The 25,065-nt window shown below is 34.8% G+C and overlaps 1 protein-coding gene across 3 annotated transcripts in view; it reads right to left on the bottom strand.

Moving 5' to 3' along the window:
- The window catches only part of LOC126849001 (homeotic protein ultrabithorax-like), a 112,243-nt gene extending 94,754 nt beyond the window's left edge, over nt 1–17,489 (bottom strand). For 2 of the 3 annotated variants that reach the window (XM_050590452.1, XM_050590451.1), the window contains exon 1: nt 3,274–5,182. In XM_050590452.1, the coding sequence (XP_050446409.1) occupies nt 3,274–3,949 (676 nt within the window). In that variant the 5' untranslated portion in view covers nt 3,950–5,182. Of the gene's footprint in view, nt 1–3,273; nt 5,183–10,022; nt 10,092–17,184 lie in introns of those variants that run through there. The other variant, XM_050590453.1, reaches the window with a different exon arrangement.
- Nucleotides 17,490–25,065: the final 7,576 nt, after the last annotated feature.

The raw sequence follows: 25,065 nt of genomic DNA, 5'->3' as shown, positions 1-25,065 counted from the left end.
TGATCCAGCTCTATAAAAGAAGATATATTTCTCATTGCTATTGGTAAGTTTGCTTATAGAAGATTTTTATTTATAAAAAAAATTTGTTTCCTTAATTTAAAATTCTTCTATAAATTTTTCATCCATTGCAATGTGTAATTTTATCAAAAAATAAAAGTAGATAAATAGAAGAAGAGATTTGTCTTAAAAAATTAATTCCTCATTATGATAAGAAATGATAACATTTATAAAAATTAATAAAAATAATATAAATTAATATAAATTAATAAATTTATATAAATTTATAAAAACAGGATAACGCACAATAGTACAAAAATTATATTCTTCATGAAGAACAACTTGTTGCAAATATAATAAATGTGTTCTTTTAATATAAGATAACAGTAAGATAGAGATACAGGCGCCATGCTTATATATCGCTTTCACATTTATATAAATTCGACATCGCTCGCACAATCGTTGTACAAGACACTTACGATATACACAGATACAATTAAAAGTGCGATAAATTAAGCGACAGATGCAATATTTCATACTGGCATGCATTCTAGGTATATAATTACCGTTGCCGAGAAGAGAGAGAGAGAGAAAGAGAGAGAGAGAGAATATTTGAAGAAGGAACATAGAGAGACAATGAACACAAATGCTTATACATCAATTTTTAGCATTTCGCAATCGCTGTAAGCGATAAGATTTATAGTCTATTATTATTGTGACACTACAATTTATATTAATTTTTAATTCTAATGCAGTTATATTCCATATCGTGTATTTGAGAAATATTTAAAAAATGTTAATTAGAAAAATAATCTCTCTTTCTCTTTCTCTCTAAAATGTATATATATATATATATATATATATATATATATATATATATATATATATATATGTTTTAGAATAATAATGTTTTAGAAATCTTTCATATTCCTATATGTGCATCTTCTAATTTAACACGATTACTTATACGATATCACGGAGATTACAATAAATGAATTTCTTGCAATCGATAAATTTTTCTAAGCGTTAAATTGTACCAACAATACTGAAAATAACTTACTGGAAAAGTGCGAAACGAGTCAATGATTTTCAATTCGCGAGTGCATGAAACCTGTTATACGAGTATACGGCCGATCAATTGCTTTTTCTCATTCATGCGAGTCTTTCCACTGCGTTCCATGTATCATCAAGGCAATTTGCAACCCGTAATCAATGATCCAAAACATCTAATTGGTTCAAAGATAAATGTGATCGGGAGTTCTTTATATTTAAATAGATGACGAACGCGCGAATATATACACATACACAAAGTACTATTTCAAGCTTTTTCAGCGACTCAATTCGCACATTGTTAATTTACAAAATAAGAGATCATAAAGATATCAAGTTTGCAATATAAAATGTAGGTGCGCATAATTAATTATATTAAAAATCATATTTTTTACAAAAGATTTAACTCACAAAGTGTCGTATATAAGATTATAGAATTCATTGAATAATATCTGAAGCCTCTTAAAATAATTTCTTTCTTTACATGCATAAAATGCCTTGTATAATCAAAGATGAAGAAAAAAACGCATGACCCTTAAACCGGACCGAAGAACGCGGGAAGGAGATTCCCGCCGACAAAAATGAAGCGGCTTGGAGCAAGGAAAAAAGGAAAGAGATAGTAAAAAGAATTGCTAGCTAGGAATCTAGGATCTCAGCTGACCTGTGGTAAAGAAAGCACTCTGACCGAAAGTACGATAGAACCCACGAGGCCTTGATGATTATATATCTACCAACAGCAAAGCAGAAGGTTATTCGGGAGTGTCTCTCCCTCTCTCTCTCTCTCTCTCTCTCTCTCTCTCTCGCAATGAAAAGGACGAAGACATTGCTAGAAACAGCTGACTACCGGAATTCGGGGTTCCGGTGGGGTGAGTACAGTGGGGAAGGCACTTGAACCCCCAATTGGACGAGGACTTCCCCATTATACCCAGCGTACCCAACGATTTTACACGCACTTGACTCCATTCTACCTATCTACCAGACATAATTTTGCCAAGGTACACGACCGATTTTCCACGACATAGCTCGCGCGCGTTGACATTGCATACGCGAAAATAAAAAACTCATAAAACTTATGTAGGTAGGCTAAGATCAGCAATTTAAAAGAAATTATATATATATATATATATAATGTGGCAATAACGATAGTACAATTGCTTACGGGGCGATTTTTCGTGAAAAAGTACATCGAAGATGTAGAAAGAAATTTTTTATACGATTTCGTTTCCGAGAATATAAAATGGATAAAAATATATTTTCGTTTACTACATTTAACATTGTAATATCTTCAGAGAGACTGTATAAATTCAAAAATCAAACAGAGATACTGAATTGTTTTTCTCGAAAAAATAGAATCTCGTATAACAAAATTTTATTCTATTTTTTTTTTGCAAGAAAAATTACCATATTTAAGGTCATCATCTTGTATGTCTTGTATATAAAAAAATACATATTTATTTTATTTATTAAATTACCATTAAATGATAATATTATTAATATGATAATAATTCACACATTCAACAATTTATACTTAAAAAAATCATTCGTTTAAAAATAGATATTATAATTCGTTAATTCCGAATAAGATAAGATAAGAAAGATTCCGAAATATATATGTTAATTATGCTAATAATAATTAAACATTCAGCTCTGTTATTTTTTGTCAATTTTTTTTTTTTTTTGTTATTATATATTTATTCGATCAAAAGACAATGGCAATGGAATGCTTTTAGTTTGTCAACGATTGTAAATCTATGATCTCGGGTTTCACGATGGACATGTGTCGTATTTCAAAATGACATACAAAATAGACTTGGCGAAAAATTTCATCGCGTTCGAATGTAGCGGTGTCATGATAAGCTATATTCGTCGAGCAGGACATATCTACGCCTTCCGCTTTTTTTATACATGCACGAAGTGACGATGAAATAACTCATCTTGTTTACGCGCGATGCAAAATTTTTCATCCGTTCGAATTTTTCATCCGTTCGCGACGCAAACGAAACATTCTATTCTATAATCTCCTTCTACACGATTTGTAGGTAATTTGATCGCGTGGAGGCAATTTTAACAATTTAGTCCGGTATAACCAGACGGGCAAGCCTGATCCACCACGCCTTCCCGACCACGTGGCTCCCCACATTTCCCCTAACCATAGCGGCTCCTATATTTCATCGCGGCTGTTACGATAATAGTCGTATAAGAGAGCATTTATGAATGCAAACTCACCTGCTATAGCCATCCAGGGATAGAAGGTATGGTTGGCAGTAGGCTGCTGATGTAGTTGCGTGGCGACCGGTTGACTCGCGGACGAGTTTAAACTGCAGGTGTTCCAGGACGATGTGAGGGATCTTGAGGAACTGTTGTTACCGGGACTCGATGCCGGATCGCCGCCTACGAGGCCACCGTAGCTACTGACCCTCGTACTCTCCGGAGTACACGCGGAAGGACGTACGACCGAATTACTCTGGCTGTTCGCTCCCGAGGTCGCTGACTGCCAAACGTCCTTGACCGCTGCAGCTGCCATGACCGCGGCATAGCCATTTTGATGTGTTGACGTTTGATCTTGCTGTTTACAGTCTTTCGTCGCCGTTGTTGAATACGAGGAGGTGGTGTGACCGGTTGCTTCGGGTGTCGTCGAATAAAGCTTGCAGGCCGTCGCAACGCTCGCATCATACGGTGAATCTTGAGGTGGTCTCGTGTTGCTTCCACCGCCTGGGTGTATCCCTAACGAAGAGGATGCATGATGATGATGCTGCGCCGAGGCGTAATGCGACATACCTAATCCGAGTGGAAAGCTTCGATATGCCGCAGTAGCTGGATCATGATGTTGACTCGCCGCTCCTGTTTGATGATGGTGGCTTCCGTAGAAGCCGCCTGCGGTCTGTTCAAAGTACGAGTTCATTATCCCGGGTATTTTGAATCACTTGCACTAAAACACGGGCACTCAAAAAAAGAGACAGCGGAAAAGTAAGTCAAGGTCCGAGCGGGCTTACATGGAGCACGCGCGGCTAGTTGAATTTTACTAGTCCGATTTGTTATAATCTCGTGTCACACCAACGTCTTCGTGTTGAATGAAAGTTAATGAAATCTCTGATCTTGTACCATGTCACCGAGTTACTATAATATAAATATAAATGCTTAAAGAAGCGATACGCTGTGGTATTCGACACGAGCGGTGACAGATTAGAGTGTTGACAAGGGGTAAATAAACGAGGGGTATTTAATCGTTTTAAGTGGCTATAAAAGTCATCGACAGGTATAGCCGGTTATATACCGAGAGTGTCAATGTCAGTAGGCCGTAGGAGTGTAATTCAGAATGGGTTTCATGACAGTGGCGGGGACTTTTATCGTCTTGTTATGGTTACCGCTACGCGACGAGCGAGGCATAAAACGCTAGTTTGAACTGTGGAAACGGGCTATGATCGTTAAGCCGTTACGATGTAATAAACTTGAGTAATAAGACGGGCTATAAAATCGCCTGCGGGTTTCTCTACCGCGTGCGCGCCGGACGACGGTTCGGTCAGCCGGCACGCGACAACCACCCTCGCGGGGCGGCTCTCTCTTTTTCTTTTCAAAATATACAATTCGCGCGATCGGTCAGGTCAGGTCAAGGCCTGTCTTGAGTTCAAGCCGGCCAATTTGTCACGAGAGATGTCAGGGGGTGGACTTCGCCAGTTCCGCACTGCACTAGCACTTGTCGTATTGTGACTTCGCAGATGACTGTGAGAGTCCGAGTCTAGAGTACGATGGAGATTGTAACGAATCACGGTATGCCAGTGCGGTGGTCCACGGCACACTACCGCTTTTCTCGCGCCCCGTGTACCGCCACTCTGTACCGTCGTCCGTCTCTTGCTCGCTCGTTCACCTCGTTTCGTCTCTCTTCCTCGTAGTTCGACTTCTCTCGCGTTCTCTCTCCCGAGCTTCCTTCTCCGTTCTGCCAACCGTCGTCCCTCCTCGCACTCTCTCGCTCTATCTTCCTCTCGCTCTATCACGATTGCGCCTTCCCATTCGTGCGGTTATCGCTTCTCGCTCGCGCGTACTCTTCCTCCGGAGTACGACGTCCTAACGGAGATCGCAGTGTGCTATCATTCCTCTTTGTCTCGCATACCATCCCCCTCCTGGTACGAGCTACCTCGCTCTGTCTATCGTCGTTGTTGTCCCCCTCTTTCCACCCCCAATGTTTCCCCCCCACAATTGCTCTCTCACCCTCCGATTCTGTCTCGCTCCACCTCTCGACGATATTCATCCTCTCCCTTCCATTCCATCTATCCTCTCCCTCTTTCTCGCGATACGATTCCTCAGTGCCCCCTATCGAGCGTTCCAGTAACTCAACGACGTACCGCCAGATTAAATTCGTACTCGTTCGCCGTGCGCGTCACGTTTGAAGCGCGCGAGCAGATAAGACGCGAAGAAAGGAAGAGGAAAGAAATGCTAGTCGTGACGCGAAAGAAAGGGAAGAGATGAGATGAGAAACAGAGAGGGATGAGAACGCGCAGAGACACAAACGGATAAGAAGGCAGAGAAGAGAAAAAGAGAGAGAGAGAAGAGAATAAAGAGGAAAAGAAAGAACGTTATGCGCATTGTAACAACTAAGAGCGAGACGAAGCAGAGCGAGCGCCGTCGCCACAGACACTCGAGCGAAGAGGGAGAACGCGCCGCTAAGGGAGGAGGTTATACTTAAGGACCAATCAGAATTGAATTCGTCACGAATACCGTTCCGCTACGGCACGAAAGTTCCTACGCCGTGCGAAAGTAGTTCCAAGTCGGAATGACGCCCATGAGCTGCTAGGCGCCGCCCAGCTGATCCCCCACCGCTACTGACAGCGCGGGATACAGCGTGCCCGCTGTACCTACCCTGTGAGGAAAAGAGATGGGGAGAAACCATGCGGCACGCGCGACACGCAATGCTTCTTGCCGTCTCTTTCTCTCCTCTCTGCTCGTTCGTGGGGATACGTGCACCGCCACCTTTGAGTCCCGTAACGAACTAACCTTGCCAGATCCATTCAGACATTCAAACGACCAACATCAACGAGCTACCTTGCGATTATCGTTATTGTGGTAGACATCGTAAATCCGCGATGATGTACGATACTACCTAATCGACAAGTTGTATATAGAAAGGGAAAACAGGTATATATAGAGGAACGAAGAGATGCAAGATACTTGAATCATATTTGAGATCCTATTATAGATGTAACCGCGCCTGATTCCGAGACTCAATGAATCTGATGTGATGAGTGTAAACGATAAAGAAATGTCATCGTAGACGTGTCTTTTACGAGACACGTGTTTTACGAATCAATTAGACAATGATCGCACAATTAAAATGTCGTAAAATGAGGCTCCGCGAGGCTGTCGAGTAAGCAGTTCTCTCCACGGCTTTAGAGTATCGGGAGTGTTTATTGGGATGTAAATGTCGCTGGATTATCGTCCCCGCGATTCGCACCTCGTAAATTATTTCGTAACGAGCCGAGTAATGCCCATCATAAGCTGCTCTCCAGGGCTGACCCTAGTTATATTTGCTTACTCGTTCTTGCCTCGCTCTCGCCATTATATAAACGCTTAGAGTATTAGCCACCTGCTTTGCTGTCGCAAAAATACAAACAAGTAAAAGATATCTTGAATCTTGGTCTTTTCAAATGTTTAAATCGAATTGAAATTGATACAACAGCGAAATACTTAGAAAAATGAAACGATTTGCTTGAACAATCTATAAAATATAATCGGCGTTTTATGTATATAAGTAATTAAATATTTACAACCTAATGAAGGGAGGGAGGCATGAGAATTATATCTTTACTATACATATAGATATATCTTCTCATATATAAGCATCATCGATCGCTATGCTAAAGAGAATTTGTAAATCACATAAAAAAAGATTTATTAAGCTCCCCCTTAATTTGATGGCGCCGTTGATGAAGAGATCTGATGCAGTTTTCGCTTTTGCGAGAATCCGACAGGTGGTAACCCGTTTGCTTGAAAATCATGACGGCAATAAACTTCGGTTTTATGACCACTTGAACAGAATCGTAAAAGTCAGGGCCTTTAAGCTTATAGCGTATAGAAGGGCGCGTGTCGAATATGGTGGGGGCGTGAAGGAGGCTACCATGTGAATGGGGAAGGTGTAACAGGCCATATGGGGAGCCAAAAAATGGGCCCTAAATACCTTTCTTAAAACGATGCTCACACAATAGCTTATTAAGGAAAGATACCCGTTTTGTGTCAAGTACCGTCTTAGAAAACCAAAGTTTATAAATTCACCGAGAAAAGATAAGCATTAATACATGCGTTTTACATTTTTTAGTATATAATTTCTGTTATCAGTAGCACACATTGGAAGTAAACCTTAAAGAGCGCGAATAAAAATATACATCAGGTATCATCGTTAACTATCGATACCAAAACCATACGGATGATGGACGTTCATTCTACATGGACAACGAATAAAAGCAAAGCAAAGAAGATTTCGAAGGGGGGATTAGGGGGCGTAGCTGCAACATCGAGTCGAGAAGGTGAACACGAAAGCCAAGGGGCCATTGCACTCACGCGCGCGCGCCCAGCAAATCTGTGCTCTTGCTAAACCAGCACTCATTCTTCATCGCTCCGATGGTTTCGGCTCCTCTGATTTCCTCCACATGGTTCAACGTACTGTTCGAGTTATTATTTTGATTAAATCTTTGTTCTTTAGTTATTCCGCGCACATTTCTATTCAATTTGTCATGTTTCTTTCTTTCTATTAAAAATCTCTATTAAAAAATCATGCGCAAATATTTAATTATAAACCAACATCGGAATTTTAAGATAAATATTATTCTTGTCTTTATATTCACGCAAATCGAAGTATGAAATACTTTGGCAATCAAAGTATGAAATGCAAGCGACGATGAAAATAATAAACTAGACATTCTTCTTTTGGAATAAAAGATTATGCTTTGCATTCCATTATTTTTTTTTAGATGTTAAATGTAGTATTTGATACAAAGATAGCGAAAAAAAAAATTTAATTGTAATTATTGGCGACACAAAAATTAAAATTTCAGCGATATGAAAACTGCAAAATTATTGATGGAAGATATAAATTATTGATATCGTTTAATTTTTATTAATAATGTTTAATTCAAAAGTCATACAATAATTTTAAACGCATCGGCGTTTTCCTGCGACAGTAGTTTTCCCAATTAGACGATACTTCTTGTGTGTGTATTATCAAAAGTTTATAATCTAAAAAAAAAATCTTATTGATCAGCACACTGCATATTGATCGGCAGTGCATCAGGAGCAACGATAGGATCACGTAGAAAGGATCCGGAAGATGCTTCCTTTGCCATCTGGCGGTCTTCTTCAATATCACCTGGTTGCACAAAGCTTGCATCGAACTTTCTATAGTTCTTGCAGTCGATAGAAATTTTATAAAAGTATCTATCATATAAAAATATATCATTATATTTTTGGGTCCGTTATAAATTCAAATGCAAGCTGATATCATTGCTAAAGAACGAACGGGACAGCAGTCACTGTCAATTTTCATTTGCAAACGTAGTGATTTTATGATAACGTATTTATAATTCATTAATTTTTTTTTAATTAAGTATTAATAAATATAATTTCCTCAATGCACTAATAATTTAAAATCGCAAATGAGTTTCCTGCAAGACGAAGAGGAGCAGTCATAAAATTATCGAGAACAAAACACATTCATAATAAAAAAAAAAGGAAGAAAGAGGACAACTTGTATAATTTAGTAAAATAATTAACGGTCAATTTAATTAATTCAAGAGATTTTTAATGCGTTAAACTTCAGGGTAATCTACCTTACCGGTTGGGAAAGTTGTCCTACAGGTAGGGCAGGCGTTAAGGGATAGACATTAGCAGAGACCCTTACATTTGAAGATCGCTGGACATTAGTACGTTGCGACAATACATATTTCGTTCGCAGTTATCGTAGATCGGACAATTTCGTGATTGCTACCCGATACTTATACACATGAATTTAATAGCATAATTGAAATAATTTTGTCCTGTTTCAAGATTTGATATCCAAATAATCGGTTGATAAAGATTAGATACATATTTAATATGTTATTTCATCGAGAATTTGAAGATAACTATTATAAGAACCATTTTAAATAAAACTAAATTTATTGTAGATATGTCTTGACAATCTTTCATTTATTTCTATATAGATGTTTCTTTTATTTTAAATAAATTTTTAAAAATGTTTGAATTCCAGAAAGAATTATGCTTGTAAGTAACGTTAAAAAAATTTGTTACTAATACACATTCATATACATGTGTATACATATAAATAAAGTAGATTATTTCAGAATTATTTATAATGGACGATAAGTGATGATTGATCATAAGAAAGAAGCAATAAACAATTAAACAATCATATGCGATAGACAATGAATGCTTAATATAAAAACAAACATAATGGTAATTAATTAAAAAAAGACGACCGATTGGTAAATGAACAATGTCCAAAAATAGACAAATTGCGTTAATATGTCTAAATTGAAACATAAAACAAAATGAATGAGATCATAAATACTTAGAGTTAATGGTAGGGTACGGATAAGTTATTGCTAGGGGATCGTTAATTATGCTAACATTGTAATGCATATATGCATATATCCTTGTAAAAAGCGACATTTGACGGTTATGATATATACATAAAAAAAAGTTATAATCATATGTATAACGAAATTAATTCAAATGTGAATTTTGTACATGTGCATTTGACATATTAAATTTTAATGATAAAATATATGACATTCGATAATTATAGAAATACACATAATGTCGTGTAAATGAATCAATATTGTTAAGATTAGAAAGCATAACGCTTTACTTGTAACATCGTTATCGTTACAGTTACTTTTTTTTCGGTAACTGTAATAGGAAGAGTGTTACAAATTTCGTCTGTAATATAAAAACTATGTTACATTCTTTGCTAATGATTAATATCTTACCTTGTCATATTGAAGAGACGGCGCTTTCTATTTTTCCACAAAACAGCAAATTGATGGAGCACTTCTGATCTGAGAAAAGAGTATATATATATATATACTTTGTAATATGTGTGAAAAATACGTTAATGAAGAGAAAGGGAAAAAGAGAGAGAGCGAGAAAGTTCATTAGATTAAAAAACTTTTATAATCATAATATTTCAAATTATATTACACGCTTTAAAATTACTAAAAACTGTTTCCGAGTATTTATTAATAAAAAGTATACTCTAAAGCGATTAAAGATTCTATAAACGAATGGAAGTACGGAGAATACGAGACACTCTCTAATGTACATATAAATGGGTGTATGAAAGCAGATGGCGTAATATTCTATGAATATCCGGACACTGGACGCGTTTACTTTGTATAAATGCAATCATCGAGGCTTCTGAATTCGCTGTTTGTATCAAATGAATAATGAATGCCTGATTCCGAGCCCTACGATAATATTCTGTTTGATAAGGACACTGATGCTCTTTGTGCTCTGACTAGTGCGACATTAAGATTGGAGAAGATCTCTTGACAGATGACCGTGCATCTCATGTTGCGTCAGATTTCAACTTAATATGACATCTAATTTCTTTTTTACTCTTTCACGCGTTTTCAAAATTAATTTCATTCATATATAAATGAAAAATATATGTGTGTTTGTGTATATATGTATATAAAATTGGTGCAAATAAAATAAATATTTTAATCTTTACATATTTTATATATTTTGCACATATCTTTTCACATACACATAAATTTTTCAGAAGCAATAATAATTTTAATATTATAGAATGTTAAAAGCAATGTCATCAATAATTATATATCCTTATTTTCGCCACTATTAAGCAAAAATTGTTAATTCAATAATAATTTATACTTTTATACAAATAAATAGATAGATAAATTTTGTGAAAAATATCTTCATCTTCCACCTATTTTATAATATACATATATAAGGTAAATAATAAAGTAATAATACATAAATTTTCATTGCTCAGCATACATTATATTAAACAGTCTGCGAAATATGCAGTGTACTTGTAACAATAAATTTAATTAAAACTGCTATGTACGCAGCACGATATAATCAACCTAGAAAGTCTCAATCAACGAATCTAGGAGCTACGAAAAACGTTACGTAACATCGAATGTGTGTATTAATACTCGTCCCGTTGAATCGTTGAGGATCGTGTCTATAATAACAGTAATGCATTTCTCTGTAGCTCGGAGCCTTGGTATGTTGTGCCATACGATCGACGGTACGATCGTGAATTTGCAATTCAAACCTTCACGAGCATAACACGAATAAATTGGTTGAGAAGGATGGAAGGAGGATGTATGGAGGATGAATAGAGGGAAATGCGAAAACGGAGGAACAGGGCCGAAAAGGAACACTCAGAATATAAGAATTTATCGCACCGACTGCGAGAGAAATATTTCACAAAGCATACGAAATTTCGCGAAGCTTGTCGGGGTGTAATAATTTTATTTAATATTTTAAAAACAAAATATTGTGCGCGCTGCGTATTCCATAAATTTTTTTTTTTTTATGATTAAGTAAAGTTATTGCAGGACAAATTCCGGTTTACGTAAAGTTATGATTTGTATTAAATATTTGAAATAATATGACTTTCTTTAACAATCAATTAGCCGTCGATTTTCTTGCGATCAATAAAAATCTTTATTCTTCGATAAAAATATAATTGTACAATCTGAAGATAACCGCGTATCGAAACTATGGAAAATATATTTTTATATTGTAGACATTGGTAAAATCTAATGTATCACAATCCTTCAGAATCCGTGTTTAATAATGCATAAAATCCACAAGGAACAACGATGATTCACAGCTGATGTTTTAATATAAAAGCCGAATGAAGAATGTCTTTATTAGAGCGGTTTATATTAAATTTAGGTCAATATCTTCCATCACGAAAGTCATCTGTTACGTATCTACCATGGTTTCTTTCGGTTGAGATCGGTTGAAAAGCGAAGGGGGTACAAAAAACCGGGCGGATCCTAGGAACGAGAGATGCTCTAAAGAAAAAAGGGGGAGTGACTTCAGGTATCTGTACCCTCGGAATCTTTCTTGGCAACCCCGCCTCCAAAATAGTCTCTGGACTTGCCCAATCTTGTCCAACATTCCATCTGTAGACATCAAGGTCAAGACTGGATAGGAAAATATGGTATCCTTTGCATCAAAAAAATTGTACACGTTCCTCGACATTCCATTCCGCTTGCAGAGTAGCGGACAATCTGTTGTGATCTGTTGTGAGATATTAGGCACGGTAACATGTGACGAGAATAAAATATTTGTTAGATACACGATATGTACCTGCGTCGATTAAAATGACACAACTTTGTGAAAATTTTTATTTATTTTAATTTATATTCGACAATTTTTTTTTTCATTTCTTTCATCAAACTAATAAAAAATTTATTATGTAATATACACACACACACACACATATATATATATATATATATATATATATATATATATATAATACACATATATATATATATTATATGTATAATAGATAGTAGATCATTTTCATGTATCTCATGTGAAATATATAATTTTTTGTACAGTTAACTAAATCAGAATTCCAAGGGGCAATTAAATTGGACTGCGGTACACCGATTTTGCATTGAGATATTACTTGAGTTAAAAACGCGTACGATTAATTGTACTAACAACAAGGAAAAATCTGCGTTGCGAAGTATTTATAAAGAGTATATGGACACAGAGAGTCCAGAATCAACGAGCAAAATTATACCGAGGTCTGGGGAAGAGGGTGATGAATAATGGATGATACGACGTGACCATCTCGCGCCCAGTATGGTCTGTAGGAGTTAGCCGTAATGGTTCGTAAATTGGTAAACCACAGGGACAATGAAATCGCCACGCTTGCTTCTGTAAACGTTCCGTTATTACGCGTTTTCCTGTCTCTATGATTATATCAAGCGTGCTCAACCAAGATTGTGTAGTTGCAGAGAGGTATTTTTATAAGTAGAAAATTATGAACACTGTATAAATTATATCGCATTTATAACTAGATTGCACCTACTAATATCTAATTAGAGAGAATAAGTATAAGAATAAGCCTAGAAAAGCTTTGGTTTTTTAATAAAATCATTATAAATACACAATGACGATCTTGACGATAATTTCGTAAAAATTTCTGTATATACAGAAAAGTATCCCAATGCTCGTGAGAATAAAGACAGTGATTGTTCCTATAATCTTATATTCAGACAACCATAGCAAGTAGGTTTGCTGTATTGTGAGGCTTAACAGGTATAATATTCAGAGAAAACTGCCACTAGGAGGTACACCTCTCTAATTTGCCTAATCTGGTTCAAATAGGTGACATTAGTACTCCATTTTGCTATGGTCATTTACAATGTCGGAACAAAGATCAATAAGAACACAATGAAAGTTTAAGTATAAGAATGTATAAGAGTAAACTGTAAATACTATATAAGAGCAATATATTTATTTTTATTTTATTCTGATTTTTACACATCAAATATTTATAAATATATTCTGCAAGTATATTTATATATTTTTTATAAATATATAAAAAAGAATATAACATTTTTAAAAATACTATGTGAAGAATAGATGATATACATATTTCTCACATTCAAAAATATATTATTATATTATATTATCATATATTCATAATATGTTGCATATACTCATTTTATCATATATCAGTGAAATTGTTAATAATTATTAAGCTTCGCTCTTTATGTAATTAAGTGTCATATATGTTAATTATTTTAATAATCGCATACTTTTTTGAAAATAGGATTCATGGAAAAATCTTTCAATGCATTTTCTATAAGCACAGTGCAGACATAAATTGATAATTATAAAAATATATGTATCATATATGCATATATCATAGATTGCTGGCGCAAATCCTGCCATCAATTATTTCACGACTGCTGATTCCTATCTACTTAAAAGCAATGACGGGGTATGAGCATAAACGGCATTACACACAATTACATACGATAACCTTAGGCGTTAACAACTCCAGACCGATGACTGAATGTTTCAGATTAGAGAGATAGGTAGGTATGTAAATGAGCTTCCGTTGTATGTATGTGTAAATAACGTAAAATCGTCGTATATACAACGTGCGGCTCGGCGGGATCGTATAAATATAAACGGTTGAAGAAAAGATAGAGATCACCCTATATAGCGCTATATCAAGTATATCGATGAGAAAAATACAATCTCTTTAATCAGAAAATTCGCACGCACATATACATATACATGTGATAGCTCAATCTATAATTTTGACACTTTTAACCGACTGTGTTTACAACGATTGCCGCTTAATAGAGATAACATTTAAATCAATTAAATGTGCAACGTGTCAAATATGATAATAACACTTTGCAGTAACCGTATTTGACAAATGATAAAATATTTATCAAGAGCATAGGTTAACATCAACAACCTTAACACGATCAGTGCGCTAAAATGGCAGCAATAAAATTATCCGAGAAATAGCTTTACTAAAATTTCTATAAACGGATTAAAACATCTCTCTCTCTCTCTTTATTAAAGAAAGTTTTTACATTTTTTTCAATAAAGAATACATGTATATGTAATCATTGTATATTTCTTTCACGTTTAAGTTGATTCTTAGCACAAACACGGGATTATGAAAACAACAGATTTCCAAATAAAATCGGCGGAATGGGTATCATATATTGCCAAACTATATTAATAATAGTACATATATGTATGCATTGTGCTGCATGCATAATTCTAGCTAACACGCAGAACGCGTGCGTACTATCTTACATTCACACGGCGTTGTAAGATAAAAAATTGCGAATATCTATTTTGTTACATAACATCTGGTTAGACGTGTACACAGCTTTTATGGTGAGTTGTATACGATTCTTGCGAATTGTGAGCGTATGCAAGATACAAACGCCAATAGGGACAATAGAAGCGGATAAGATCGTGAAACAGAAGTCGTGGATTAGTCCTAGATATCGTGCGCATAGGCTTGGACAGGGTCATACGCGGGGCGTAAGAGCGATTCTACGTAGGCTCTGGTACGCTTTTCATCAAGTGGGTTCATCGGGGCCATGAAGAGAGATCCGGGGAATGCGCACGCTCTAAAGAAGCGCCGGGATGGATCAAGAAGAGAGAGAACAACTGCGTACTGTGCGGGAAACCAATGAGAACGCGACCTCTCACTTCTTTCTTTCTTTATTCTTTCCTTATCTTTCTCTCTTTCCTTCATTCCACAGTCTCTTAACTTCATTATTATCTCCTCGCTTTTCTAATTATTTGTAATATTTTCTTCTATACATATAAATCATCTTTTACATATTATACATATTATTATTTCGGATAAAAGTTTACCCTTTCTTTTAAATATTTTTAAACGCATTTTAAAGAGTGAGAAACTGCTCTTTTTTACAGACGTGATCCTTCTTTCTTTTGCAATTTGCAATGTTTTTATTTTTATCTTGATACGCTTATTATCGCAAATCTTTTTATTATATTTTCTCTCTCTCTCTCTTTTTTATCCTCCTCTCATTTCTTTTTCCTTTTATTCCTTTTTACATATATCCTTCTTTCTTTCTCTCCCGAAAAACGCTCGTCACTTGCTATTTTTATCTCAAGCTGATAAATGTTCGTTTTTTCTTCTCTACCTTTTTTGTCAGACAATCCCTTCTTTCTTTTCTCGAATTAGTTCTTTCTCTGCACTGTAACTACTTTTCTCTCCAACTTTTTCTCGCTATTCGTTTTCGTCGAGACACATTTCTCCGTAGACTTCGATCCTTCTTTCCTTCGAATGTTCCAATTCGAAACTCCTATAGTCCCCCTTCTTTTTATCGTATGCGTCTCACGATGTCTCCTCTATCTTATTGGCCTTTCACGAGGAGACATCAGGAATAACTTTATTGGCTCAGATTTTCTATCCTCTTTACCAATTTTTATGGATTAATATCCAGATAGAGATATTTTTAGATAAGATAAAGTATCTACAGTATTATTTTCAAGAGTATTAAAATATTTTTTTATAATACAATATTTTTTTTTTATGTGCGAAAAACACCATTATTTTAACACCTCAATTTTTATTTGAATCTGTCAAAATTCATAATTATTTTTGCTACTCGCATTAGATTATAGTAATGCCAGTCAAAGAGAAATCTTCCGTGGAAAATTTCGAAATCCATAATTTGATCTAAATTTCTCTGACAAGTTTATCAGAAATCTCAGAGAATACTACCGCTCACCTTTCGCTACTTGTAAACAAATACGGCAGGGAAGCTACGAAAGGAGAGAAAACATTTATCTGATGTATACTATGTTTATATAACGTGCGCGGAGCCGAAACATACCGTGAAACTCGAGCTAAAGTACTCAGTGTGTTAAGCAATGAAGTGTAAGTGGATACGTTTTGTGATCTGTTAAAATGCGATGATATCAGCGCTCTTTTACGATGGAGAACGGCGAAGAACGCGTGTGATCAATTATTCAAGATAAACTATAAATTTTGCGAATATCAAAATGTCAAAGAGCGAATAATGTTTACAAAAATTAGAAAAACGTATTTTTTATACAGCAATAAGCAATAAATAAAACAGGTAGACACTTTAATGCTTATTATGATAAATATATGTATATTTCAAATTATGTATTCAAAATTCGCCTCTCCCTCCTCCCTTTTTAAAGATTATTGACGATATAGTTTATTGAAAATAAAGCAAACATATTTTGAATAAGATTTTTCTTGTTAAATATTAGAATAAGTTTTGCTGTAAATAATTACATTATTAATATAGTTGTTTATTTCCACCGCATACATATATAATATAATTTTTGCTTAATGTATCGCAGATTTTGTGATTAATAATTGTAGCAGAAACTTAAACCATTATACATATGTATGTATAAAAACTTTATACATATATGTATAAACAAAAAAATAATTTCTGTAATGTTTCTCTTGGTTTATACATGTATATGTGTATTAATTATAAATACTTATCGTATATATATATATATATATTATTTAAAAAGAAAAGATGATAAAAAACAGAAAAATGTTGAAAAGAATATCAAAATATACGAAAAAAATACCTGATGACGTTAATAAAGGTTGGTAAAGCCCAGCGTCGGTTGCTAGGGTTGCATCACTGTCTACCATGATGCACTGCGCTCAGCTGACATTGCAAGATGGCCGCCCGCAGAGCTTGGGCGTGGTCGCGTTTCGTGTGCGACTAAAACTTTTGTCCGGCCGTAAATTCGTAAATACATCTCGAGGAAACTTCTGAGATCGGGACGTATCTAATATGCAGAAAAGAAGCACCGCGACGCGATTTGCACTTGCACTTCGAGATGACGCTTGACTTGGCGTAGTTGACGCGGCACGCGATGTGGATGCCGCTGCTTGCGCAGCAGCCATCTTTGGTGATACTCCCTCCATCGTGCGCGCGCGGTCCACACAGCATCCGCTCTCCGCTTCTCTTTGATCTCTCTTTCCCTCCAATGCGCGCTGCGTTTTCTTTTCCGTCCTCCTTCCTACATCTTTGAAGCGATATCCTACTGCGACAATTCTTTTCTACTGATGCGCCATTTAGAAATGTTTTCCCGCAGCTTCGAGCGCACGACACGCCATTGCTTCGAAACGATCGATATTGTCAGATAACTATATACTCGTCGAATTCGAAGTTTTTTTTTTCGAGAATTCATATCCTTTAGCATGAGAAAAATTTTTATCTGCACGACAATTTTATTCGCACAGAATATATAAATATTTGTCAAATATTTTCATAACGTTTAAAAAAATATTGATGTAGTAAATAAAGATTTTGTAGTAAAGATTCTGAAATCTTATATTAGAAATATAAATAATAAAGTATCGCGCGTGCTTGAAAAAACATTCTGACGTCCAGACGTAAATATCCATAATTTTAACGAAAAAGAGCGTCACTCTAAGACCCCGACGAACGATGCCCCTCTACGTGTCTCCCCTATTCCGACCCAACTCGCGTCTGTGTCCCCCCTGTACATCTCTGGCAGCTACCCATCTCACAGTACAACGCGGTATTGTAAGCATTCCGAACGAAAGTACGCGGGGATGCTGCGTGTCGCGAAGAAAATCAACGACGAGGATGACGATGACGACGATTTTAAGATTCGCGACGCGAAGCCGAAAAGACGAGGCGTTAACAGCCATGCCGGATGAAGAGAAGCGCGAGGAGGCTGCGGCGGCAGGGGAGGGAGGGGGGAAGAGGTCAGGCGGTTTTGGAAACATTTGCGGTAAGTGTGTGATATGTATGCGCGCTTGTGTGAGTTTGTTCCGTTTGGCGGCACGAAGCTGGTTTTCGTCGAGGCAGAGGCATTCCGTCCGGAGGATCGAGCGAGGGGAAGAGTGAAAATATCCGGCCATCTTGGCACCGCTCGTACCGTCCTATTCTCTCTCCCTCTCTTTCTCTCTCTCTTTCTTTCCCGCGACTGCGTATCTCCCGTGCAGCGCCACCGGATTTCTTCTCCTTCCTCTTCGGCGTTGCTGTTTTCTTTTCGTTCCTTTCCTTCTTCTTCTTCTTCTTCTTCTTCTTCTGCTTCGCCCATCCTTTGACACGTGCCGCCGGCCGATTCTCGCAGAAGGGCGATACTAATGGCGCGATCCAAATCTAAAGCACGTTCTGGCTACTTAACAGCCAGTCTACTTTGAACATTTCTCGATAGAAAATATTCATCTTTGAATCGCATCTCTTCGAATTTACAACACGTTCAAAATTTTATAATTTTTGACTTTACTGTGCTAGGTGCGCTTTGTATGTATAATTTACGTAATATTTTTTTAGAAATTTTCCATTTATCGCGACTATATAAATTTATTAATTATGGTATAATAATTCAAGATCTCTTTCATTTACGCTTAAGAATGTTTTGGAACAATACGCTATAAATTTCAATATATTAGACAATCACTTTCACAGTACGAATATAAGATCTGCTATAAACTTTTCATATTTAATTTATTTGGAAATATTTCTCAAATTTATTAATGGCTTTGAATAGTGTTGCAACGAGTTTAAAAGCTCGTTGGTTAATTACTTTGCTTTCACCTACGGCGGGCAAACTAATGTTGTGTATGTATATGTTCGATAACGTGAGCATTTATTATGTCCCGCTGATAGTATTCCAATGTCGTTAATTTATCTCATTGTGCGAGTATAACACACGATTACAAATTATACGCGCTTCATTACAAAGCTGACTGATTCAATGTGCGTTTCGGAAAATTAATAAATGATAAAATAGAATCACACACATATCAAAATAACTGTCATCTCCATGGGAAGCTAAATGCTTCCCTATTTCGAGTATCAATTGCTATATGCATATGATATTACTATTTTTCACAATAAAATTATTTCATTTTTACGCCATAATCCCCCATATTGTTGTTACATTAAAACTCAAATTATTTTTAATTTTAATTTAATTTTTAATTTGATGATAATTTTGTTGTTTCTTTTGTATATACACTTACAAATATTTATGTTGCGAAATTCAATTTTATCGGAGACGTGAAACCGATCCTGTCACATCTTGACATGAGCGATAAAAATCGAGACTTTATCTCTTTTTTATTCGCATCGTAAAAATGTTGAATTAAATTTGATATAATTCAAAATTCTCTAGAATCAAATTTAAACAGACATATATGTTAATACAGAGAGAAAAGAAAGTTTAGTAAATTTATTTATTGATAAATATATCGCGCTCTATCTGTAATCGCACAATTCATATGTTCGCGCGACAATCCTCATCATTATAGAAGATAGAAAATGTTTCGCGTAAGCGTTGTTTATTATTGCGAAAGTTTCAATTTAAGCGTAACGCAAAGATATCGCTAATAAAATATTTCACACCTAGAGCGGGAGCGTTAAAGCTTCTCTCCGCAACGCGTCTCCGCCATTAACTCTGAACGCCATGCTCAGACTTACTGCATATTGATCTCATCAATCCTATCTACCACCTTTCCCCCTTGTCCCGCGCGGCTCGTCCCTTCTACCATCCTTTCTACTCGCTCGTATCACAACTCTCTCTGACGCGGTATTAAATTATATTTGATCGATATTCCGGGAATGAATTACACGAAATTGAACTACCGCGTTTGATTAAAACGTTATTGTGTATGTTAATAAAACGATGTATTGGGTATAAAAGAAAAAATAAAGAAAAACCATTACGATAAAGTTATGATAATATACAAGTATATTAGATTCAACGGTCGAGTTCTTTAGGATTTAAAGATGCATAAATATGCCTAATAAATAAATAAATAAAAATACCTTTTCCTTTCGCAGTTAATAATACTTTACGACATATTTCGCGATGTTATACATATATGAGAACGATTTGTTTTATTGTCGATAGATCGAGAAGATTAGAAGTTAGTAGATGATGTTTGGTTTATGATTATTTATCGTTTTGCTTGTGTAATCCTTATCTGAATTAGTGTGAGGATTTGTTGATCTACTTTAACGTATCGAATAATTGCCTGAATGTCGACAATATTACATTTAATAATTTTTTAAATAATTTTTATTATTTTAATAATCATAAAATGTTGTCACTACCTTATAATATCTGCTATTTTTAATTTATCTTTTATATAAAATTATTTTGCTAGACAAAAATTTTCTATTTAATATAACAAAGCATTTATATAATATATATTTATTAGATCTATATATTTTATTAAAATAATAATTAAAATTAAATATAAATTAATATTAAACGACTGGATATATAAATCGAAAAATATAGGTCTTTATAAACAATTATAAAGAAAAAGATATTATCAAAAAAGAATAATTCCCGTGCGACGTGTTAAGTGCACAGAAACAAAGCTGCAATCGCGCGATATATTTTTCTTCCGAAGGTGTTGGCAGATAATTCCGAAGCAACCGGCAGAGAGGAGACTCACTCGATTTTGCGGCGCGAAACATCGCGAATAATCCGTGACGTGGTAACGACGAGAACGGCCAATCTGGTTGCACTTTTATGCGCTGTTTGGCACACGAAACGCACGTCGCGCCTATAAAACGCATAAAACGTCAGGTATAAGTGGCCGGCGCGCTCTCTTTCCCAACCGAACCTCTTAAAACGCTCGCGCGCGCGCGCCCGCGCCGGAACCAGTAAAAGTTGCCTTTTGTTTGATAGCCGGCTAAATCGGCCCGGCAACCCCCTAATGCGTCATTACTGTCGGACTTTACGGCCGCCTCGTATCATTTCACTTAGGTATATTGATATGGCAACGAGTTCTCTCTCGACCTATCCCAACACCGACGATCTTACCGTATTATCCACGAGGATGTTAGTCGCGTTACCTTGCATAATTTCCGTTACACGTACGTAACAAAGTGATTATTTATTCGTCTAGACTGTGAGATTTCTCCTTTATCAACTATCACGAAAATTTTCAGCACATATCATTTATCTCTCTTGATGTATGTACTGTTCCGACTTTCCGCTAGTAAATTAGCATCTTTGTTGGAAAGAATATTTGTTAATTAAATATTTTATCTTGCAATATAGTTGTTTTTCTAAATATTAATTAATTAATTAATTAATTTTCTAAACTTTGTCCTTTTTCTATCCAGAATTATTATCGCAATGAAAAAAGTTGCGATATAAATATTGATATCAAAATCTTATATAAAGCGAATGATATCGAGTCATGTGCTAAAGGAAATGCAATGCAAAAAAAGGGAGTGAAATTTAAATGAAGTTAAAATATATGTTTTACTTCTTTTTTAAGAACGCGTGATGTTTTGCGAAAGAAGTTCATCGGCGAGACGTCGCCGAAGTGAGATTATGGTTATCTTTTCTAATATATATTAAGAACGAAGTCCAAACCTATTTTTTTTATCTACGCCATTTATCAGACAGTCTCTGACTGTCAACTGAAGTTTCAATTCAATGACCGATTAATTTGCTAAAGTGAAGTTTATATTAAGTTTATATTATGTTCCTCTTGAGGTTGAAGAGGTTGAATGCATAAAAATGCATAAAAATGCATAATTTAAAATTATTTTATTGCAAATATTTCTTTACTTAATAATATACGTCAGACCATATGAAAATTCTTTTATATTATATGAAATTTCTTTCATTGATAAGTAAAAAATCTTGAAACATGTCACTAATTTAATTTTATTTATTATTGTGAACTCACTTCTCGTATATATATTAATTAATAAAATAGACTTAATCAATTAAAAATAAACTAATGTACAGTAAAAATAAATATGTAAATATATATCTTCTATAACCATTAATATTTCATAAATTATCATTAAAATAATATTTATATATTCTGTTAAATATTTCTTTCGTTAGTGCAAAATAGTTGGAAATGTTTTGTATCCGACATTTTTATGTATATCCGAAATGTTATTGCAAACGTTCCAAAAAAAGACCATTGTCACATACTAATATACGACAGATAAATTTTCGATTATTTAGTTTCTCATACGTATTTAACAGCTGTTTATTTATTTTGAACTCGGCATGAATAATCTATAAATACTTTCAGAATGTAAGATATTTCGTGTCGGCAATTTTTGTAACGATCTAAGAATTTCTTTTATTATATAAAATCACAATGGCGATTGTATGTGTAGTATCATTTTACATTGCTAATATGAATTTGTTTTGGCAAATCGTAACAAACGCAATTTTGCAATATTCATTAATCTCTGAATATGTATACGTATATACAATATTATAAATACGTAAAATATTTTTATAAATAATATATAATAATTTATTTTTTAATGATAGATTTTCTGGCCATTTGAAATTAATTTTTTTTTTTTTGACAGAAATGTCAAATCAGCTCTTTATCGTAATTTTCCAATTTTTATTATTACGTATAACTTTAATCATATATGCATAAATTTTATTGTAATATATATAAATTTTGTCCGATTATATTAATTAAAAAATATAATGTTTTTAATAATAGTTTTAATAATAGTTTTTATGAAATTTAATACATAATAAATCATTCTTATTCAAGTCGTTCATAACTTGACAATTATATTAGTATTTCTCAGTATTTCGTTAAAAATTAATTCCAACTTGCAACATGTAATCAATATTATTTTTTACCTGGTTACTGTTCATGGTACATGTATAGTTTAACCATCAAACTAAAATAACAGAATAACACAGTCTTTTGTCCGTTCGATCGAATTACCACTTTTTATCATTTTATCACTAATAAAAAAAAATTTAAACTAGAGCGACACACATATGTAGAAATTAAACGAATTCCCGAGGAGCACTTGTAGCGAGTGTTACATACGCGTTGGTCGAAAGCAAACTGACACTACGCACGGTTAACCCAACAATCCTAACTCTTCGAATCCACAATCGAATGTTATCCTTGACAAAAAACTTTAGGAAAGGATGAGACCGAGCAAGAAAGGCCACCTAAGGCAAGCAATTGTGGGGTTTACGAGGTACTTTGTACACTGGCCATAGACCTGGCTTCAAGGAATGTTACTACGGGCTGTATCCGACGGACCGAGAGACCGATTTCCGTCGGACGCATTGATCCTACAAAGCTCGAGTCTCATCACTCAGCTGCTATGTGGCTTTTCTTACAAATAGTACTGTCATAAACATGCCATCAACCAGTTAACGTCATACCGACGAATAAATCGTACGAATATTTTCACTAACGTAATAATATTTTAAAATATATGAACAATCATCTTTTTTAGATAAAATATTTTTTATAAATATTAAAATATTATTTAATTAATAAATTAAAGTATTCTTAGCAATTTTGTAAAGTTGTTTAAATTTTACAATTTTAAACATACTCTCTATTATAGAATATCATAATCTTCTTCTAATATTGCATTACTTAAAACAATTCTTTTATATTTTACGCGTATGACATAATGTTATCTAGATAATTCGGATGTTCTAAAGTTTATAAAATATATTTAAAAAAAAATATTTCATACTTGAGATGCGCTCGTCAATGGAATTGTTGTAAAGCTGTTATAATTCCGAAGTAGAACCGGCGATCTCTTGCAAAGCCACGGTTTTACACACCACCATTTTTAACCATGACTCTAACTATGACCCTTTACGGACACTCTCCTGCCATAAACTTTCCCTCCGTCACCCCTCTTTAAATGCTTTTTTCGCCAAAGCTCTTTTTTTTAACAACCCTTGAGAGACTCGTAGCCCTTAGCCCTTTTTAAATCCGGCACAGACCACCGTGGAAAAAAGCCGCACTATTGCAGGAAGTGGCGGTGGCCGTTCTTTCTCGAGGTTTTAATAGCCAACCTTGGAGTTCCTCGCAGTTCCGTGACTGCGAGGATACGAATTTTTAAAGGTCTTTTTTTAAAAAAAAAAAAAAATCTTTTTTTGTGGCTACGTTGATGACAGAAAAAAAACGGCCAAAGCGCGACCCTTCAAAGTCCTTGGAAGACAGAGATCTCGCACCCCCTCTTACCCTATAGTGGCGTGTCTCGCTCGCTGTTAGATTTTTTAGCAGGTAAAAAAAATCATGACATTAAAGTGACGATGCACTGTTGACAGTATAAGGGCTGACGTGAACTTCGTGCCGTTTTTAATAACTTCTGCTTTTTCATTGTACTAAATGACTTTTTAAATCTTAATTTTTTTTTTTTAATTATAATTATTGACCACTGAGGTTTTTTAGCTTTGTAGAAAAAGTGTAAAAAATATTATTATTTTCAACGAGTTTGTATCAAGTGTATTTATAGAGATTCATCGTGTGAATATCTCCGTAACGTGAATGAATTATTTTCACACAGGTATGATACTTTAATTAAAATGATTGTTATATCTAATTAAAAAAATATATATATAATAATTTTTTTAAAAGGTCGTATCTTGAGTGTTTATATTTTTTAGTTAATAAAAACAATAAATTTTAAGAAATAATATTATATT

Source organism: Cataglyphis hispanica, chromosome 4, assembly GCF_021464435.1.
Source record: "Cataglyphis hispanica isolate Lineage 1 chromosome 4, ULB_Chis1_1.0, whole genome shotgun sequence".
NCBI classification, from domain to species: Eukaryota; Metazoa; Arthropoda; class Insecta; order Hymenoptera; family Formicidae; genus Cataglyphis; species Cataglyphis hispanica.
Note: the sequence above shows the minus strand (reverse complement) of the source record. Positions and strands in the feature narration are given on the sequence as shown.